This window comes from Xenopus laevis, chromosome 1L (assembly GCF_017654675.1).
Source record: "Xenopus laevis strain J_2021 chromosome 1L, Xenopus_laevis_v10.1, whole genome shotgun sequence".
Lineage (NCBI taxonomy): Eukaryota > Metazoa > Chordata > Amphibia > Anura > Pipidae > Xenopus > Xenopus laevis.
In genome coordinates this window covers 88,897,791-88,913,928 of record NC_054371.1, presented here as the reverse complement: position 1 = coordinate 88,913,928, position 16,138 = coordinate 88,897,791, and the positions used below count along the sequence as shown (strand labels likewise).

The window sequence follows — 16,138 nt, the reverse complement described above, 5'->3', positions numbered from 1 at the left end:
TCCAAATTACCCTAGCAACCAGATTGCTGGAATTGCAAACTGGAGAGCAGCTAAATAAAAAGCTGAATAACTCAAAAACCACAAATAATAAAAAAACGAAAACCCATTGCAAATTGTCTCAGAATATTGCTCTCCACATCATATGAAAAGTTAATTTAAACAACCCCTTTAAGTAACTATAATAATATAGTAACTCCATACATGCATTGAAAACGGACTACTGTTTCCCTTTGCTTGCCTTGCTTTCACTTCCGTTTGTATAGATGTCTCAGCAGCCACGGTTGCGTTCTTTGGAACTGATCAGTGTTGGGTAGGTGCTTCAGTAAGAGATTAACATGCGCATTAACATACCTGCTGGCACATGAGCATCGCTGATCACTTCCAAGCAGTGCAACCAGCAGCTGCCTAGAGATGCAAATAGCAGTCAAGTGGGAAGTACAGAAACTTGTAAAAAATATATTGTTCATACATTATCCCTTTTAAAGTTTGATATTGCCATTTTTTAAAGTTTATATAACTGTAAAATAAATAGATCTTTAGAAAATACTGGTATTTGAAACAACTTTATTGGAAAAGTTACAGTTTCCTAGTATGGTTATCGTTTGTTTTATGCCTGATGTCGTTGCACAGATTGGTCAGTTATTTGTGTGGCCAAATTTAAATAAAATAAGCAATATATATTCCTAATAAACAATATATCACGACATTGAAGTATTTTAAACTGTGATGAGGTCTGTCAGTGTAATCATTTTTCCCTGCTATTATTTAACAAAACTGTGCACCTGCAGCAGAAAACAAAAGGAAGCACAATTTTATTTGTTTTTTTAAATGAACGATGAACAATATAAAAATGCTAAGAGCTCCCCTTCAAAGATTAAAAGAAATCTACTCTTTTATCTTTTCCTTTTAATAAGGAAAGTAACCCATATTTTCACGCAGGTCACAAAACGGCAATATTGATGATGTCAAATGCATGAAGTATACAAACTCATAAAAACATTCAGACATATTATAAAGCAGTAATGCCTTGGTTGCTTGCACTGTTCAATAAGCTTTGTGGCAAAGATCAGAAATGTGATTTTAAGCTAAGCCATCATAGTAATGAACATACCTTCTTTTCATATTTAATATATTTAAGTATAGCAACCCCCTCTATTACATATACATAAGCTTTGGCATGTCTGTGCACACAAAACGTCGTAAATGTCAGTCTATTCTTCTAGTCCATTCAAATCAAACTAAAATTAAATAAAACTACATGAGAATAAGATGTATACACAAGGGCAGAAATACTACCGTATTTAATGGGTTAGTAAAGCATCTCACAAGTTTTTCCATAACCTTATTATAAATGAAATCCAGTTTTCAAAGATTTTATTTTAAAATAAAATGCCATTTAATAACAATAGCAATGCTCTGCATGTCAACCTTTTGTCCGTGGTGTCAATCACCAGCATGAAACAACTTTGCAACCTGTATGTGCATGTATACAGGGGGTTAACATATTTTTTAAACTTTGACAGATAACAGCACAAATTAATTAAAAGTAAGGGGAAAGAATTCTAATGTAATGAATTATGCATCATACTGTAGTTGTAGCAACTCCGAGTTGGGTTGATTTTTGACGTAGCCAAACATGAGGAGTTTTTACAACATCTAACAATTAAATATATTAGGACCGTCTCGACTAAAAGTACACAATACGCTTTATAAAGCAAAGTTTTTTAAGCTGTAAAATCCCTCCAATATGTTATCCAGTATTGTTTTTTTTTCTGTTTGCCTTTGTGTCAGTGTAGAATTGTGTAAAAGCTTAGAGAAGAATGTAAAAACTTCTGCAAAAGGCAAAATGCTTATGTGTAAAGATGTATATTTGGAAAAAGTATATATATTTTTATATAATAAATAACAGTTAATAATCAGTCTATTGTGCAATTCAAAATAGGACTGGCAGGTTATTTATCCTGACACCAATGGATTGTGCAATGAAGTATTTGGGTTGAATAAATATATCCAAATATATTTGAATGCAATACAGCTGAAAAAATCAGTAAGATAATTTCAGGAGCCAGCACAGAAACGTATTTAATTCAAACTACTCCATCTAGTTTTTATGCTCTAGGATATATTTTAATAATAACTTACATTTCTATAAATGTATTTTTCTGGGGTAAAAAAATTGTGGTGTAAAATTTCAATGCGGTCCTTTCAACAGGTCTGCATAGACTATATCCCTATGCGAAGAAATTTTCGGCTCAGGTGGACCAAATGCTCTGAGACTGTAATTTGGTCCACCACCTGGGTGTTGTTTAGTGACTTGACAAGCTTGGATTTTCAATGTATGGCCCGGGTTAGAATGTACTGCACTATGGTTCATACATTTTTTTCTCTTTGAAGAAAGATGAGAAGACTGCCCATGAAATGCCAGGGTCTGCTACAGAGTTCTCTACAGCATTTTTCATTTGGTTGCCTGATATTTCTTCATTCCATGGTCATTCGTTACACAAAGTAACATGATTCTTAACCAAAATGAATGCAGACCGGTGCCTTTGATAATCTCATAACTAACCTAAGGGGATATTTTAATAATTTTAAATCAGTGCCTAAAATACATGAATGCTTAATGAAAACCAGAACATGAACTAGTGATATATGACAATATTTTTTGTAAGGGTTTACACCATGCCTAAAACAAACCTTCTTAGCTACTTACATGCAACATGCAGGGTCAGCGATTATTATTACATTTATAACAAAAAGCAGGAAAAAACTTATTGCAAGTTGTGCAGGAGGGCAAACAGGACAAGCTGTTTGGGTCATTTCAGTGCTATGAACAGTTCATGTAAGAATAAGCCTCTAAAGTGGCTTATAAATGAAAAGTGACTATCTCTAGTGGTCAGTGGTGGTCCAAATGGAATAGACCCAAGGGCCTCATACCTTCAGTGGTACAAAAAAAAAATGCCAACATGAAAAATACTATTTCTGAATTATATAGGACAAAATAAATTTTTAGACCAAAACTATACAGAAAAGATTCTAAATAAAACACAAAAATGTTAAGAAAATAAGAAATAAAAGTTAAAATATTTTCTTGGTATAAGCGTGTTCCTGGCAGGCCACTCTGCATGTCCATGGCAAAAAGTATGGCTATGTTTCAGAATCCACATATTACTCCCAGGGTAAAACTGGTTATTTCTATGTCCTCTCTTCCTTCTTTCCGCTGAATGGATGGAAACCATATTGAGCCTAATGGTTGCTTGCGGACAATTCCACAGATTTCGTTTCACCACTGTTGCCAACTGAAGTCATCATTATTTCCAAAGACTAAAAAGAATCCTAAAATAGTAGAAAAGATTACCATGTTTCCTGTAAGGACTAGAGCGCACGCTCCCCATTCTATCTGTGAACAGAAATAAAACAGTAAAACTCTCATATGAGCAGCATTAAATTAACTTGATTCTATTCATACTTTGTCTTAAGACTGGCATTAAAAGACAAATGTTGTTAGAAATATTGGTCATTACTTACTAGCCTAGTTCTGAATCAAAGATGCAGTAGTAAAAGGGGAACTAACCCTCACCCCTCCACTAAGGCCCATGCATAGGCCACCTGTACCCTTCACAACTACATCAGTGTGAATCCCAAAAAGGGCCCTTATTTCCCCCTACCTGCTAACAAAATTCAGAGCTTCACATGGGTTTTTGGTTGTCGTGTTTGGATACAACATGCACTGACAGAGATGCCGTGGAAGCCATTAGGTATGGGAGAGTCACTCTGATGTGGTTTGTTAGGGGGCAGGGAGCTATAGGCCTAGTGGTTAAAACAAAGTAAGTGGTCTTAGTTCCCCAGAATGTCAGCTAGCTTGGCTTGCTTAGTTAGTTACTGATGTTTGTAAAGTGAACTGCAAGTAGCAAATAACTACCACAAACCTACAGTCTATGCTCAAAAGGTAGATGGTAGGGTATATTCTAGTTATTTTTGATGCAGCAATCTGAAAAGCTGCCTTCGTAATAAAGATGAGACAAAAAGGCTACAAAACGGATAAAAATGATAGGTTTTGCAACTTAACGATTGATAAGGCTAGGTCAGAGGAACGAGAGACATACAAAATTTAAATTTTTAAAACAACTAAAAAAAAAACAACTTACCACTTGTACTCTGGCAAAGACAATGGGAAGTCCAAATGCAGAGACAACAATTCCAGTAGTGAGGAATATAGCAAGCTCCTTGCAAGCATTGCTTGCTGCGTCTGTATCATCCACCACTCTTCTTGCTATGCAGTATGGGATTGGCGCAAGAATATAGAAGAACAAGACAAAAAGTGGCCAGTACTTGCTAAACAGGAGAGAGAAAAAAATGAATACAGCGAATCTTACATATGATTTTATGAGGCACATTTATTAAAGGTCAAACTGAAAATTCGAATTCTCAATTTTTTTATGGTCAAAACTGTCAAAATCGACTAGGGAGTTATCCAAATTCGTTTCAAGCGTTTTTTTAAAAAAAATATAATTTGATTTTCGAGATTTATCATACTCTGGCCCTTCAAGAATTTAAATTTGATTATTCGACACCTAAAACCTGCCGAATTGCTGTATAAATCAATGGGAGAGGTCCAGGGATCAATTTGGAGACTTTTACTGCCTTCCTCACAGAGTTTGTTTCGGGGAAAAAACTCTAATCGAATTTGATTAGAATTTTTGGGTCATTTCAATTGTCCAAGTTGGAAAAATTAGATTTTAATAATAAATTTTGATTGTTCGAGTTTAGGGGAGTTTTAAAAACTCACATGAATTCGAAATTCGACCTTTGATAAATGTGCCTCTGAGTTTCCCTAATTTTACACTTTATTTTGTGCTTCCCACCAATATATAATGCATAATACATTTCCCTTATTTTACATTTTCTCGGATTCTACACCATTTTTTCTGGTCCCCTGAAAAACATAAAACGTAGATTCTACTGTATCTATCCTGAGCTGGTACAGCAATACCAGTGCACTCAAGATGCATTTTTTTGTAAAGAAATAATAGAAGAGGTTAGAAAGGTTTATGAAATGTAACCATCTGGTCCAATAATTCCTACATATTCTGGTACATCTTACAGTAATTACGCAACTTGTATCTTTTTAATAAATGCTATGAGTACTTCATTTAACCTAGGAAAGCCTGATACCCTATTCTGCTCTACCAACAAAAGAAATCTTTTTCCTAAATTGTTTAAGAGAAAAAAGTGCTTCATTGAAAAACAACATATATCATGTTTACTTTAAATTACAAATCACAACAAGCAATGACAATGTAAGTGAAAGTAGAATTTAAAAACATCTAAAACTAATAATTATCCTAAAGTGTAAAGCAAAATCATATTCTGTGTGTGTGTTATTCACAACATCAAGGGGCCCATTTACTTAGTTCGAGTGAAGGAATAGAGGAAAAAAAGTTTGCATTTCGAATGGTCGAATATGGCTACTTCGACCATCGAATGGGCTACTTCGACCTTCAACTAGGAATAGCGCAAAATCCTTCGACTTCGATATTCGAAGTTGAAGGATTTTACTTCGAAGGGCGAATATCGAGGGTTAATTAACCCTCGATATTCGACCCTAGGTAAATGTGCCCCCAAGTGTTTACTTAGGCTTCCCAAACTAGCCTTTTCACAAAGATAATTTTCTATGTTCATTATTTTAAACAACTAATATTTGCAGAGTACCATTGAAGATGCACATCTGTTTTATGCCCTTTAGTGCAGATGCACCTACCCAGATGCATATACTAGATAGATGATAGATAGGTAGATTAGTGCACAAGTGATCTATAGTGAATGAATGAATACAACACTTCAAATTAGACTTGAATATTATTATTTGAGAGTCTTACTTGTATTGTGGCAAGGCACACCCCAGCATTAGGAACATCAGTCCTATGGCTCCACCGAACGACAGGCTCACCAGAGCTAAGTTAAAAAAACAGTGATAGTTATTACAAAATGTTACATTAAATTGAAGTTCTGAGCAATGTGATTTCATTTTTCAAAACCGCTAAATCTTCCCATAATAAATCAACAGTTTACAATCACTGCCGTACATATATTATGTAAAATTATGTCTTTGAATTATGTCTTTGAAATATAACACAAGACCCCTGCTGGGCTTCTGTAGTCACTGCCACGAGATACCATTAGTTTTTATACTACTAAAAGACGCAATACTCCAAAGGGCTTTTTTGTTTTGTGTTTTCTAACTGAAGAAGGACATAGATACAATTAATTTAAAAACATTTACTGAGGGTGAGGAAAAGAATTCAGTGGGTTACAAACTGTGTAATTCAAAAGATATGTGTTTTTAAAGAGCAACACTCGGGTGTAAAAAGAAGATGCAGCAGCTGGAATGGTTTTCCTGTGCAAATTATTTGGTACAAACACTAATTAAAATAAAATCTATAATGAAGGACAAAGAAAATTAATGTAGTGCAATCACTTTATATACTTCATAAACTGCCCATGTGCTCAACTGTGTGCTGCACATTTTTCTTTTAAAACAAAACTAATATTACAAGGCAACAAATAAACATGATTTGTGCAAATTCTGTTATAAAGTCAATCTATATAAATCCTCTATTATTTGCAAAAGTTTCTTATTCCTATATTAATTTTTAAGAACACAATGTGCTGGAAAGGAAAGTTAATTAGCATAAAAACACCCCTTTAGAAATTGAAACGTGATTTATACAGCATTTAGTTCCAGTGCTTTTTTGGTGTGTTTTAACTATATCATTTATGGCCTGTATGCAGGGCCGCCATCAGGGTGGGACAGGGGGGAAGAGTTGTAGGGGGCCCTGAGGGTAAGGGGGGCCCGGCCACACCACACTTACTTGATTAGCCAGGCCCCCCCTGCTGTCTGAGAGCTGCCGACTTCGGGAAGGCAGGGCAGGAGCACAGGGGGAGTTATCTTCTGTCCATTACTTTCCCCTTATTGGTCACAGAGTTTAATTCCCAGTTGAGCTGCTCAGGGATTGGATAGCTGAGGTTTGAACTTCTCCTCCAGCTCATCCAATCACCATGCAGCTTTACCGGCACTTGAAATTCTGTGACCAATAAGGGAAGAAAATGCTGTCACTGGAAGAAGATGCAGCCACCTGTGCTCCCCTCCTCCCTTCTGTAGTTGGCAGCTCACTTACAGCAGGTGGGCCACACTAATGAAGTAAGTGTAACATGGCAGGGCCCCTAAAGTTAACCCTTTGTGGTCTCTGTTGTATGGTGGGGCCCTGGGCACCAATTTTTTTTTTTTTAACTTCTGGGGGTTTTTTTTTTACATGGACGTTTAAGGGGGGCCCTGGCCATCAATTTTCTTATAACGTGGGGGTGGGCTGGCCACCAATTTTTTCCGCATGTGGGGTCCTAGCCACCAATATTTTTTAATGGGGGGCCCTGACCACAAATGTTTTTATGGGGGGGGGCTTGACCACCAATATTTTTTTATTAACATGTGGGAACCCTAGCCACCGTTTTTTTTTAATGTGGTGGGGGGTGGACCTGTGGGGTGGGGAGGGCAGACCTGTAGGTGGGGCTTGTGGTGGGCACATGCCCAGGGGGCCCAAGAAATTTTGTCATATAGGGGCCCTGAGATTTCTGATGGCGGCCCTGCCTGTATGTAATGGACCTACACTGAATTACTGTAAATCATGCTAAATTTCCTGTGTTTAGAACCAACCTTCCAGTCCCATTTAGATGATATAGACTGTAATGTGGGCTATGCTGATTTATAAAAAAAGACGAGTGCAACTTATCAAGCCAACATATTGTTAGTGCAAAGGCATATTTTTGGGGGTGACAATTCCCTGCAGAGGGCACTCAACACAATTCTCAGTTTAGTAAAAAGTGTGCAAATATTTATAATCCTCTTCTGTTTCAATTGTGATTACTATTAGGGTGGCTATACTGTACAATTCAGCTATTCACAATTGTGACTTTGATTGTAAATAACTTTGGCTTCAAAAAAATGTACTTTGCACCATTATGCATTGGTAAAATAGCACCAAATCACTCCGTTTATAAGGAAAATATGTTGTTAAATGTCAGTGTCCACTGACCGTTCTTCCTCAAAAGGAATAACACTAGACATGCATCGGCCATTTAAAAAGCTGCCATTTAAGCAGCTTCCAAATGGGGCAAATTCACTAAGACGCGAAGCGCGGAACGCTAGCGTTACTTTCGCTAGCGTTTGGCATTTTCGTTACTGCGCAAATTCACTAACGAACGCTGGCGTAGTTTCGCTAGTGTTACTTCGCACCCTTACGCCTGGCGAAGTTTTGCTAGCGACGTAACTACGCAAATTCACTAACGCGCGCAGTGTACTGAACGCTACTTTTTACGCTAGACTTCCTTCGCCACCTCAGACCAGGCGAAGCGCAATAGAGTAGATAGGGATTGCTTCAAAAAAAAGTCCAAATAAGTCCCAAAAAACGCTGGCGTGTTTTCTACATTATGGGTGATAGGCTGAAAAAGATCGAAAAAAATTTGGGGGCTCCCCTCCTTCCCCCTACATTTCCTGACTCATGGCAACTTACCTAGTCAGTGGACACATGTGTAGGGCAAAATAAATTTTTTATTTTATGTTTTGAAGGTTTTCTAGGCATTTGTAGTGCTGATACGTATTCCTCCATTGAAATTTGAATTTGGCGCCGTATGCAAATTAACCATCGCTAGCGAAACTTCGCTTCACTTGGCGAATTAACGCTAGTGCAACTTCGCAAACTTACGCTACCCCTGTGCGCAACTTCGGATTTTAGTGAATTTGCGGAGCGCTGGCGAAACTACGCCTGGCGAAGTGCGGCGAAGTTGCGCCTGGCGCAACTAGGAATCTTAGTGAATTTGCCCCAATGGATCTAATGTATTCCCAATGCCTATGTTGCTTTGTAATGTTCATAGTTGATTCTCCTACTAGCATGCCAATGTTTTCACACCTAACCAACCAACAAATTAATGATTATAAATCATACTGCAAAAGTTGTCAAAGAAAACTGAACAAACTACAAAAATTCTTCATCTGTGATTTCGGAGACATACATGGGATCATGGTCTAAGGAATGTGAAAAATGTACTTCCCCTCAGCAGTTTGTCACCTGATGGTCTGATGACTTGAAATAATCTAAAAAAAGTCAGCTATTACCACAGGGCATCTAACATTAAGATGGCTTAATATTGCATAGTGGCGATATATGTAAGACAACTGGAAGGGCATATTTTGCAATTTTCTCATTTATTGTTACTATGTGGGGAACAAAATACCAGACATTTAAAAAGCTTTAAAGGGATTCTGTCCTGATTTTTACGGTGTCGTTTTTATTTCTTAATTACACTGTTTGCAAATAATTCATTCTACCATATAAAATCTCATTCCTGAACCAATACGTGTATTTTTTTTTTATTTGTAATATTGGTGTGTAGGCAGCCATCTCAGGTAATTTTGCCTGGTCACGTGCTTTCAAAAAGAGCCAGTGCTGCACTATGGATCTGCCAGGCTATTTTTTCTGTGTAACTTAACGTGTCACAGTGGGACCTGGATTTTTACTATTGAGTGCTGTTCTTAAATCTACCAGGGATCTGTTATCTTGTGTTAGGGAGCAGCTATCTGCTTACCTTCACATTGTTCTGTTGTTAGGCTGCTGGTGTGGGGGGGTGATACTCAAATTTGCAGTACAGCAGTAAATAATGACTGAAGTTTATCAGAGCAAAAGTCACGTGACTGAAAACTGAAATTATGTCTAGTCAGATTTTAAATATAAAAAATCAACTTGCTCTTTTGAAAAATGGATTTCAGTGCAGAAGTCTGCTGGAGCAGCACAATAAACTGATGCAGTTTGAAATAAACACGTTTTCCCATGACAGCATCCCTTAAACAATTTTTTGGCACACCTTTACTCTTTAGTAAAGGTGTGCCAAAAAATTGTTAAAGGGATGCTGTCATGGGAAAACGTGTTTATTATATAACATACATAACATACAAAAAATATCTCTGCGTTCCTGTGTCTCAGATGAAAGCTTGACCACTTCATTTAAAGGAAAACTATACCCCCCAAACAATGTAGGTCTCTATAAAAATATATTGCATAAAACAGCTCATATGTAAAACCCAGCTTCATGTAAATAAACCATTTTCATAATAATATACTTTTCTAGTAGTATGTGCCATTGGGTAATCATAAATAGAAAATTGCCATTTTAAAAAATAAGGGCCGCCCCCTGGGATCGTAGGATTCACTGTACTCTCAAACATACCAACAAACCATACATGTTAGGTCACATGAGCCAATTAACAGACAGAGTTGTGTCTTTTGCTTCCACACTTCTTCCTGTTACAGTTAGAGTTGTAGTATTTCTGGTCAGGTGATCTCTGAGACAGCACAGAGACCATCACGAAATGGTGGCTCAAGGCAAGAGATGTAAAAGGGCAATATTTACTTAAATATATATTCCATTTTGGTAAGATTCTTTAATATGCCACTTAATATGATATGAACTCTGTGTTGCTTAAGTGTTCATTTTGGGGGTATAGTTTTCCTTTAACAAGACTCTAAATGCAGCTGAGAGACACTTTACCAAATGGCTAGTGGGTATTTCTGTCGAGTGCCTCAAACCAGAAGTGAAAATGTGATGTGTCATAATACCTAGTGTGAGTTTAAGATCATCTCTGCAGTATTACTAAATGCCTATTGTAGTCATTCTTGTGACAGGGCCACTGCACAATGCCTCCTTACCCAGTGTCTCCCTAAAAGGATTTCCTCCAAAACCCTTTATTTTTTTGATTTTGCAAAATGTAATTCTAAACTAGAGTCCAATGTACAATAAATCATGTCAGCAGTTTGTTATGCAATATCTATTTAAATCAGCATTTGCTCATCACTTTCCTTTATCTGTTTCTGACACTTGGTACAATGGAACAGTCTCTGTCGGCTTTGCTACATTGTTTCAGTAGTGTAGAGCTAAGTAACAACTAATGTTTTCAATAGCAGTGACAGATTGGCACTGTTCAACATGAGTTCTGGTTTTCTGCCAGTTATTTTATACAAACGCTGCCTACAAAATATTTAACTACAGAAACCATCCAAATAACCCACCAACATGCATTCTTTTTCCAACTACCGAGTTCACTAATTACCAACATCTCGTTGTAGTGATGAAATTGCTGAAGGACTGTGCTACGTGTATATGCAATTAACACTGCTTTGATGTTCGCAACGCATCCATTTAATCTGCGGCTATTACCTTTTATGCCTGCCATGGAGCTGAGCACACAGTTATTGCAGCAGAAAACAATCAGGCAAATAATCTTCAATCGGGAACGATACAATTGCTGGTCCTGTTCAGAACGCACTCATATAAACCAGGGAAGAACCTTTCAGTTTAATCAACGGAGCGATTTTCATACAACACACTCTCTTCCCATCTATCTTTCCTAACCCCAACAACAGATGTTACCGCCACTTCCGCCGGACGTTCTTTTACTATTCATTGCTTCTAGGCTTCCCCACCCACCATTTGTTTCGACAAACTTTATTGACATGCCTTTAGAACATTGATATTGTGTTGCTGTTGGGTAAGCCCTGGTTTTCGAGGATGGCTGGGGATGAGGGACCAGTGAATTGATTGATGATGGCAGAAAAAACAGTGAATGGGAGGGGAGACGTTCTACGAGTGGGGCATGACGGATGAAGGAGGGGCGGGGGTCTAAGATCAAAACACATGATCAACGAAAAGGAAGAGGGTTCTAATTGCATAACGGTAGCGGCTAGCTAGTTCCTATCCTAGAAAAGCACCTGACTTCACGGTCATGTGATCCTACCATGTGACCGCTCCACTGCAGTTTACCTATTCGTGAGCTGCAAATTCAAACATGGGAAAGTGGTAATGGTTTCTAGTGGTGGGCTGCAGACTCTTGACAGGACCTGCAACTAAATTCCCAGGGTTGCCAACTTGTATTGTAGGTGTAATACAGGTTGCAACCTCTACTTTAGGTTTTGGGGCAGTTCATTGTGTCGCTGGATGTTTGTAGGGATTGAAGGGATCACTGGGCCTCTGAATTTCTGTGGGGTGAGGGGGGATCACAGTGAATTAATGTCAGGTAGACTGTATTCAATATTTAGACACCCAAGTGCAGCTACAATATTGTTGTTGGAGCTGGGTTTTTATTGTTACCATTACTCTGGCACAATTACGGTGCAACAATGGCAAGATAAAAATGAAAGACAAGACATACTGACACAGCTATAATAATATTATATTCATTAACCATAAACAGCTTTGCTTTTCTGCCATGTACTGAAAGTCTCCCCTAATGGAGAATAATGTAATGGACAGCTTGGGAACAATGAATTATATAGAAACTGTTGCCTTGTGTTTCATGAGCTGATGGAAAATGTGGAGCGCCCAGTCAAGTAATAGAACATGGGATAACGACCATGAGAGGGACATCTATAAGGAGAGGATCATTGCCCCTTAACCTTTTTAAAGGGCCAGTAACACCTTCTATATATTTAAAGGGCCAGTAACACCTTATATAACTTCTATATAAGTCAGGCTTACTCTCCCCTTTGGTTTTTTTTTTTTTTTTTTTTTTAATCTTGAGCTTCAATCAGACTTCCAAAGTGCTTCAAAACAGAATGTGAAACGTTAACGGCCGCTTGAATTCCTCTGTGTGCTGAACCAGAAGTCAGCTTCACATGGATGACCTAAAGCACCTAAGCTTTTTTTTTTTTTTGTTTAAGCATCTGCAGTTCAAATGTCTGTTTCTTTTCCTTCAGACAGCTTTGGGGGTAATATTGTGAGCATATATATTAAAGGAACAGTTCAGTGTCAAATTAAAACACTGTGCAAAATAAAAAAATGTTTTCAATATAGTTAGCCAAAAATGTAATGTATAAAGGCTGGAGTGATTGGATGTCGAACGGAATAGAACAGAACCCAACTTCCTGCTTTTCAGCTCTCCAACTCTGAGTTCAGGTGGCCAAACACGGCCAGATTAAAGCTGCTGATATGGGTCCTTTGGACCGATTCGGCATCTTATCTGCCAGTGTGTGGGGACTCCCAATGGGTCCCCCCAATCGATATCAGGTCAAAAATCGGGCAGATACAGATCGAGCAAGTTTGATTTTTTTCTTTCATCCAGGATCGTATCGGCTAGTTGATGCGGTCCTGTGACCCGTTGGCGCCCATTCACAGATTGTATTCTGATTGTTTGGCTCTGGGTCCGAATGTTCGGATTAACCAGATATTGCCCAGCCGTTAATGGGCATATCGGGTTAAGAGTCGCTCGTTTGGCGATCTCTAGTAGTGTATGGCCACCTTTAGTCCGCGACTCTCTCTGGACATGAGTAACTTAGTGCCACAGTGAGTGCTTCAGAACAGACCCCTGCAGCTTTCACTGTAAGCAGAAAAACCTCTGTACCTATGTGTACCATATGTAAGGGCACAGCCTGCCGCTAGACATGTAAAGTCAAAAGTGGTAATAACTAAGCTGGTATGCAAGAATATGATGTTTTTTCAGATACTGGAGCATACAACTACCAGCATCCTCCCTGCTAGTGCAGGAATATGTGGAAGTGCCACAACAGGATCAAACTTTTTGTTTTATATGTGACATTTGGCATTAAAGTTACACTTCCTATGCTAAATGCAGAACCCCCTGTACCCCCTCAGTGGGGGCCCCTGATACTGTCCCTGTGATAACTAGTAGCTGAGCTGTAGTTTAGTTACAGACAGAGTTCTAAGCAGGGCCATCATTAAATCGGGACAGGGGGGTCCAGTCAGGGGTCCCAGGAGATCTGATGGGGACCCTGGTTCTAAAGCTGCTATTTATAGTTTATTAGTGCTGTTTCAGATTGTGCAAATTTGATATGTATGCGATTGGCTGTCAGTTACTGGGATATCATGCCTTATCTCGGTGACATCACTCCCAGCTCAGCTCTGATTGGCTGAAAGCTTCAAGGAAGGTGATGTAACGGCTCAGGTACAGATGACCGTTATTTCATTTCTGGATTCAGAGGTAAGTGCAGCAGATCCATACACGGGGAACAGGGGGCCAAATTTAGATGATACAAAGGGCAATTTCAGGTGTTTTGTCACCCATCATTTATAGTAGCTTGGGTAGTGGGACGGTCGCTCCAAAAATTGCCCACTGCCTACCAATCTAATTGCTTGGGTTGCTGCTTGTCATGAAACTGTTCCAAATGGCATCTGTGTGACAAGCAGGAATGGGGGGGGGGGGGGTAATTATTGTATAAGATACATTGTGCTCTCTGGTTATTACTTTCTAAACATGTGAAATTTTTGCAATTGTACACGGGAACTGCAGCCTGTTGAGAGGCACTGAACATATATTCAAATGAACTCAGTATTAATTGGATACAGATACCTAAATATTACACTTATACAGGGTATCACCTGAAAATGGGTTTCTGATGGCAGCCCTGACCCCCAATCAACTAACACATGTGGGTGTCAAAGTGCCTAAAATCTCGCAATATGCCATCTCTAATAGGAGTGAGACCATAAAAACTTATAGTTCTAAGGCAATGGGTGTTTGGTTTACTTGTTGTTGCATTTGAAGCATTAGACAATTTTTTCTGCATCTGCTGTAAATCCCAACGGTCATTTTCCAACTGTCACACTCATCCTAGCAACAGTCAGTGGCCTCAGCACTAGAGTGGGTGACAGTTCAGAGAGGCTTATTTAGAAAGACAAGTAGCACAAATCAGAAGAATAAATGTCTACCCTTAGGATTCCTGGCATTATGAGTGATGGGGCACTGATCATAACACAGCTGGTTATGGGAAGCAGGCACAGTAGGTACATGCAGGGGGAAAGGGAAACCAATAGGAATATGGAGATGACCCCTGTATTAATAAAACCAAGGATTCATAGGGCATGATGAGATCTGTAGTGCTATTACAAGCCCACCCTGATCATGACATTATAAGCAATACAAATGCTACCTACCTCTTATGGTCAACCCTTATAGTGCATCATGGGAGATGATGAAGGCCCTTTCCACATGCCAGTGATAAAAGCCTACATCCTTATTGCCCAACATTTTTGTTACCTAAATAGTAAACGCAACAGCAGTCAGGCTCCCTCACTTCCATTTACAGCCTTATAGTGAGTGCATTTTGGGATCTGTAGTTGATGCATTGGCATACTATTTTTAATCACAGTTAGAAGGATAAAGAGCTGACTGCCATTTAGGGCATCTGGGGCTCTAGAAGTGTCAGGGTCCACAGCCCCCATTATACTCCTGCTCACAATCTCTTATTATTTCTCCCCAAAAAGTGAAATATTTCGAGCGATTTGCAAGAGACCGATTTGAGAGAGAAAGCGATTGTGAGAGAGACAGCAAAGAGAAGAAAGAAGACAAAGAAGAAAGAAGACCTTGAGTGACCCCCTGCCAGAGATTAATAACATCTTCTAATTTGGGATCCTCTGGACAAAGGTACTGGTCCTGTATTTCCCCCTCTATAATATGCGCTTGCAGCAGTAAGGTTATCTTATCCCTTGGCTGTAGGAGTTGCCATGCTGCTCATTATAGATGTAGCTATAGCTGTTCTTCTTCAGTCTCATCTTTGTGAGTTGGGGGATTTATCTTTAGTCTGTCCCTGGAGTCCCCCTTGGTTGGTCCCAACCCACTATTGTCCCTGAAATTCAATGTACAGTCCACACCCCAGCAATGTACTTTATCCCACTAGTATAAACTGGACTGTATGCTTTTCTATTCCAGGGCACCCGTAACATGGGACTCCAGGGTGGGGCAAATTATGTATTATGTAATTTAAGGCAGGTGGGCAGCCAATCGGAGCATTTGAATAGTTCCAGTTCAACAGGTTCAGTAGAAGCACAAAAAAGGGGCATAATATCATGGCAGATAAATCATATTAGTAAACCTGCTTGTTCCTATGTGCTGTCCCTATACATATGGCATCTCTCCACATTAACTCTAACCTTCCCAAATCTCTATTTTATATTGCAGGGGTGTCGGAGATGGGCTTGTGTTCAAGCAAGGACCGCCTTTACATAAAAGGCTATCGGCAGGTAAGGCTGCTCTCTTAAGTGGCTGTTGACAAAGGTACCCAAGGGGTTAAAGGGAATACTA

General features: G+C 38.9%; 1 protein-coding gene across 1 annotated transcript; it reads right to left on the bottom strand.

Annotated features, from left to right (window-relative positions):
- Window positions 1–547: 547 nt before the first annotated feature.
- On the bottom strand, window positions 548–11,461 carry leprotl1.S (leptin receptor overlapping transcript like 1 S homeolog). The gene is given in 4 exon segments (NM_001086049.1): window positions 548–3,397; window positions 4,146–4,332; window positions 5,877–5,952; window positions 11,263–11,461. Coding segments are annotated over 4 exon segments (396 nt in total). The 5' UTR covers window positions 11,279–11,461; the 3' UTR covers window positions 548–3,280.
- Window positions 11,462–16,138: the final 4,677 nt, after the last annotated feature.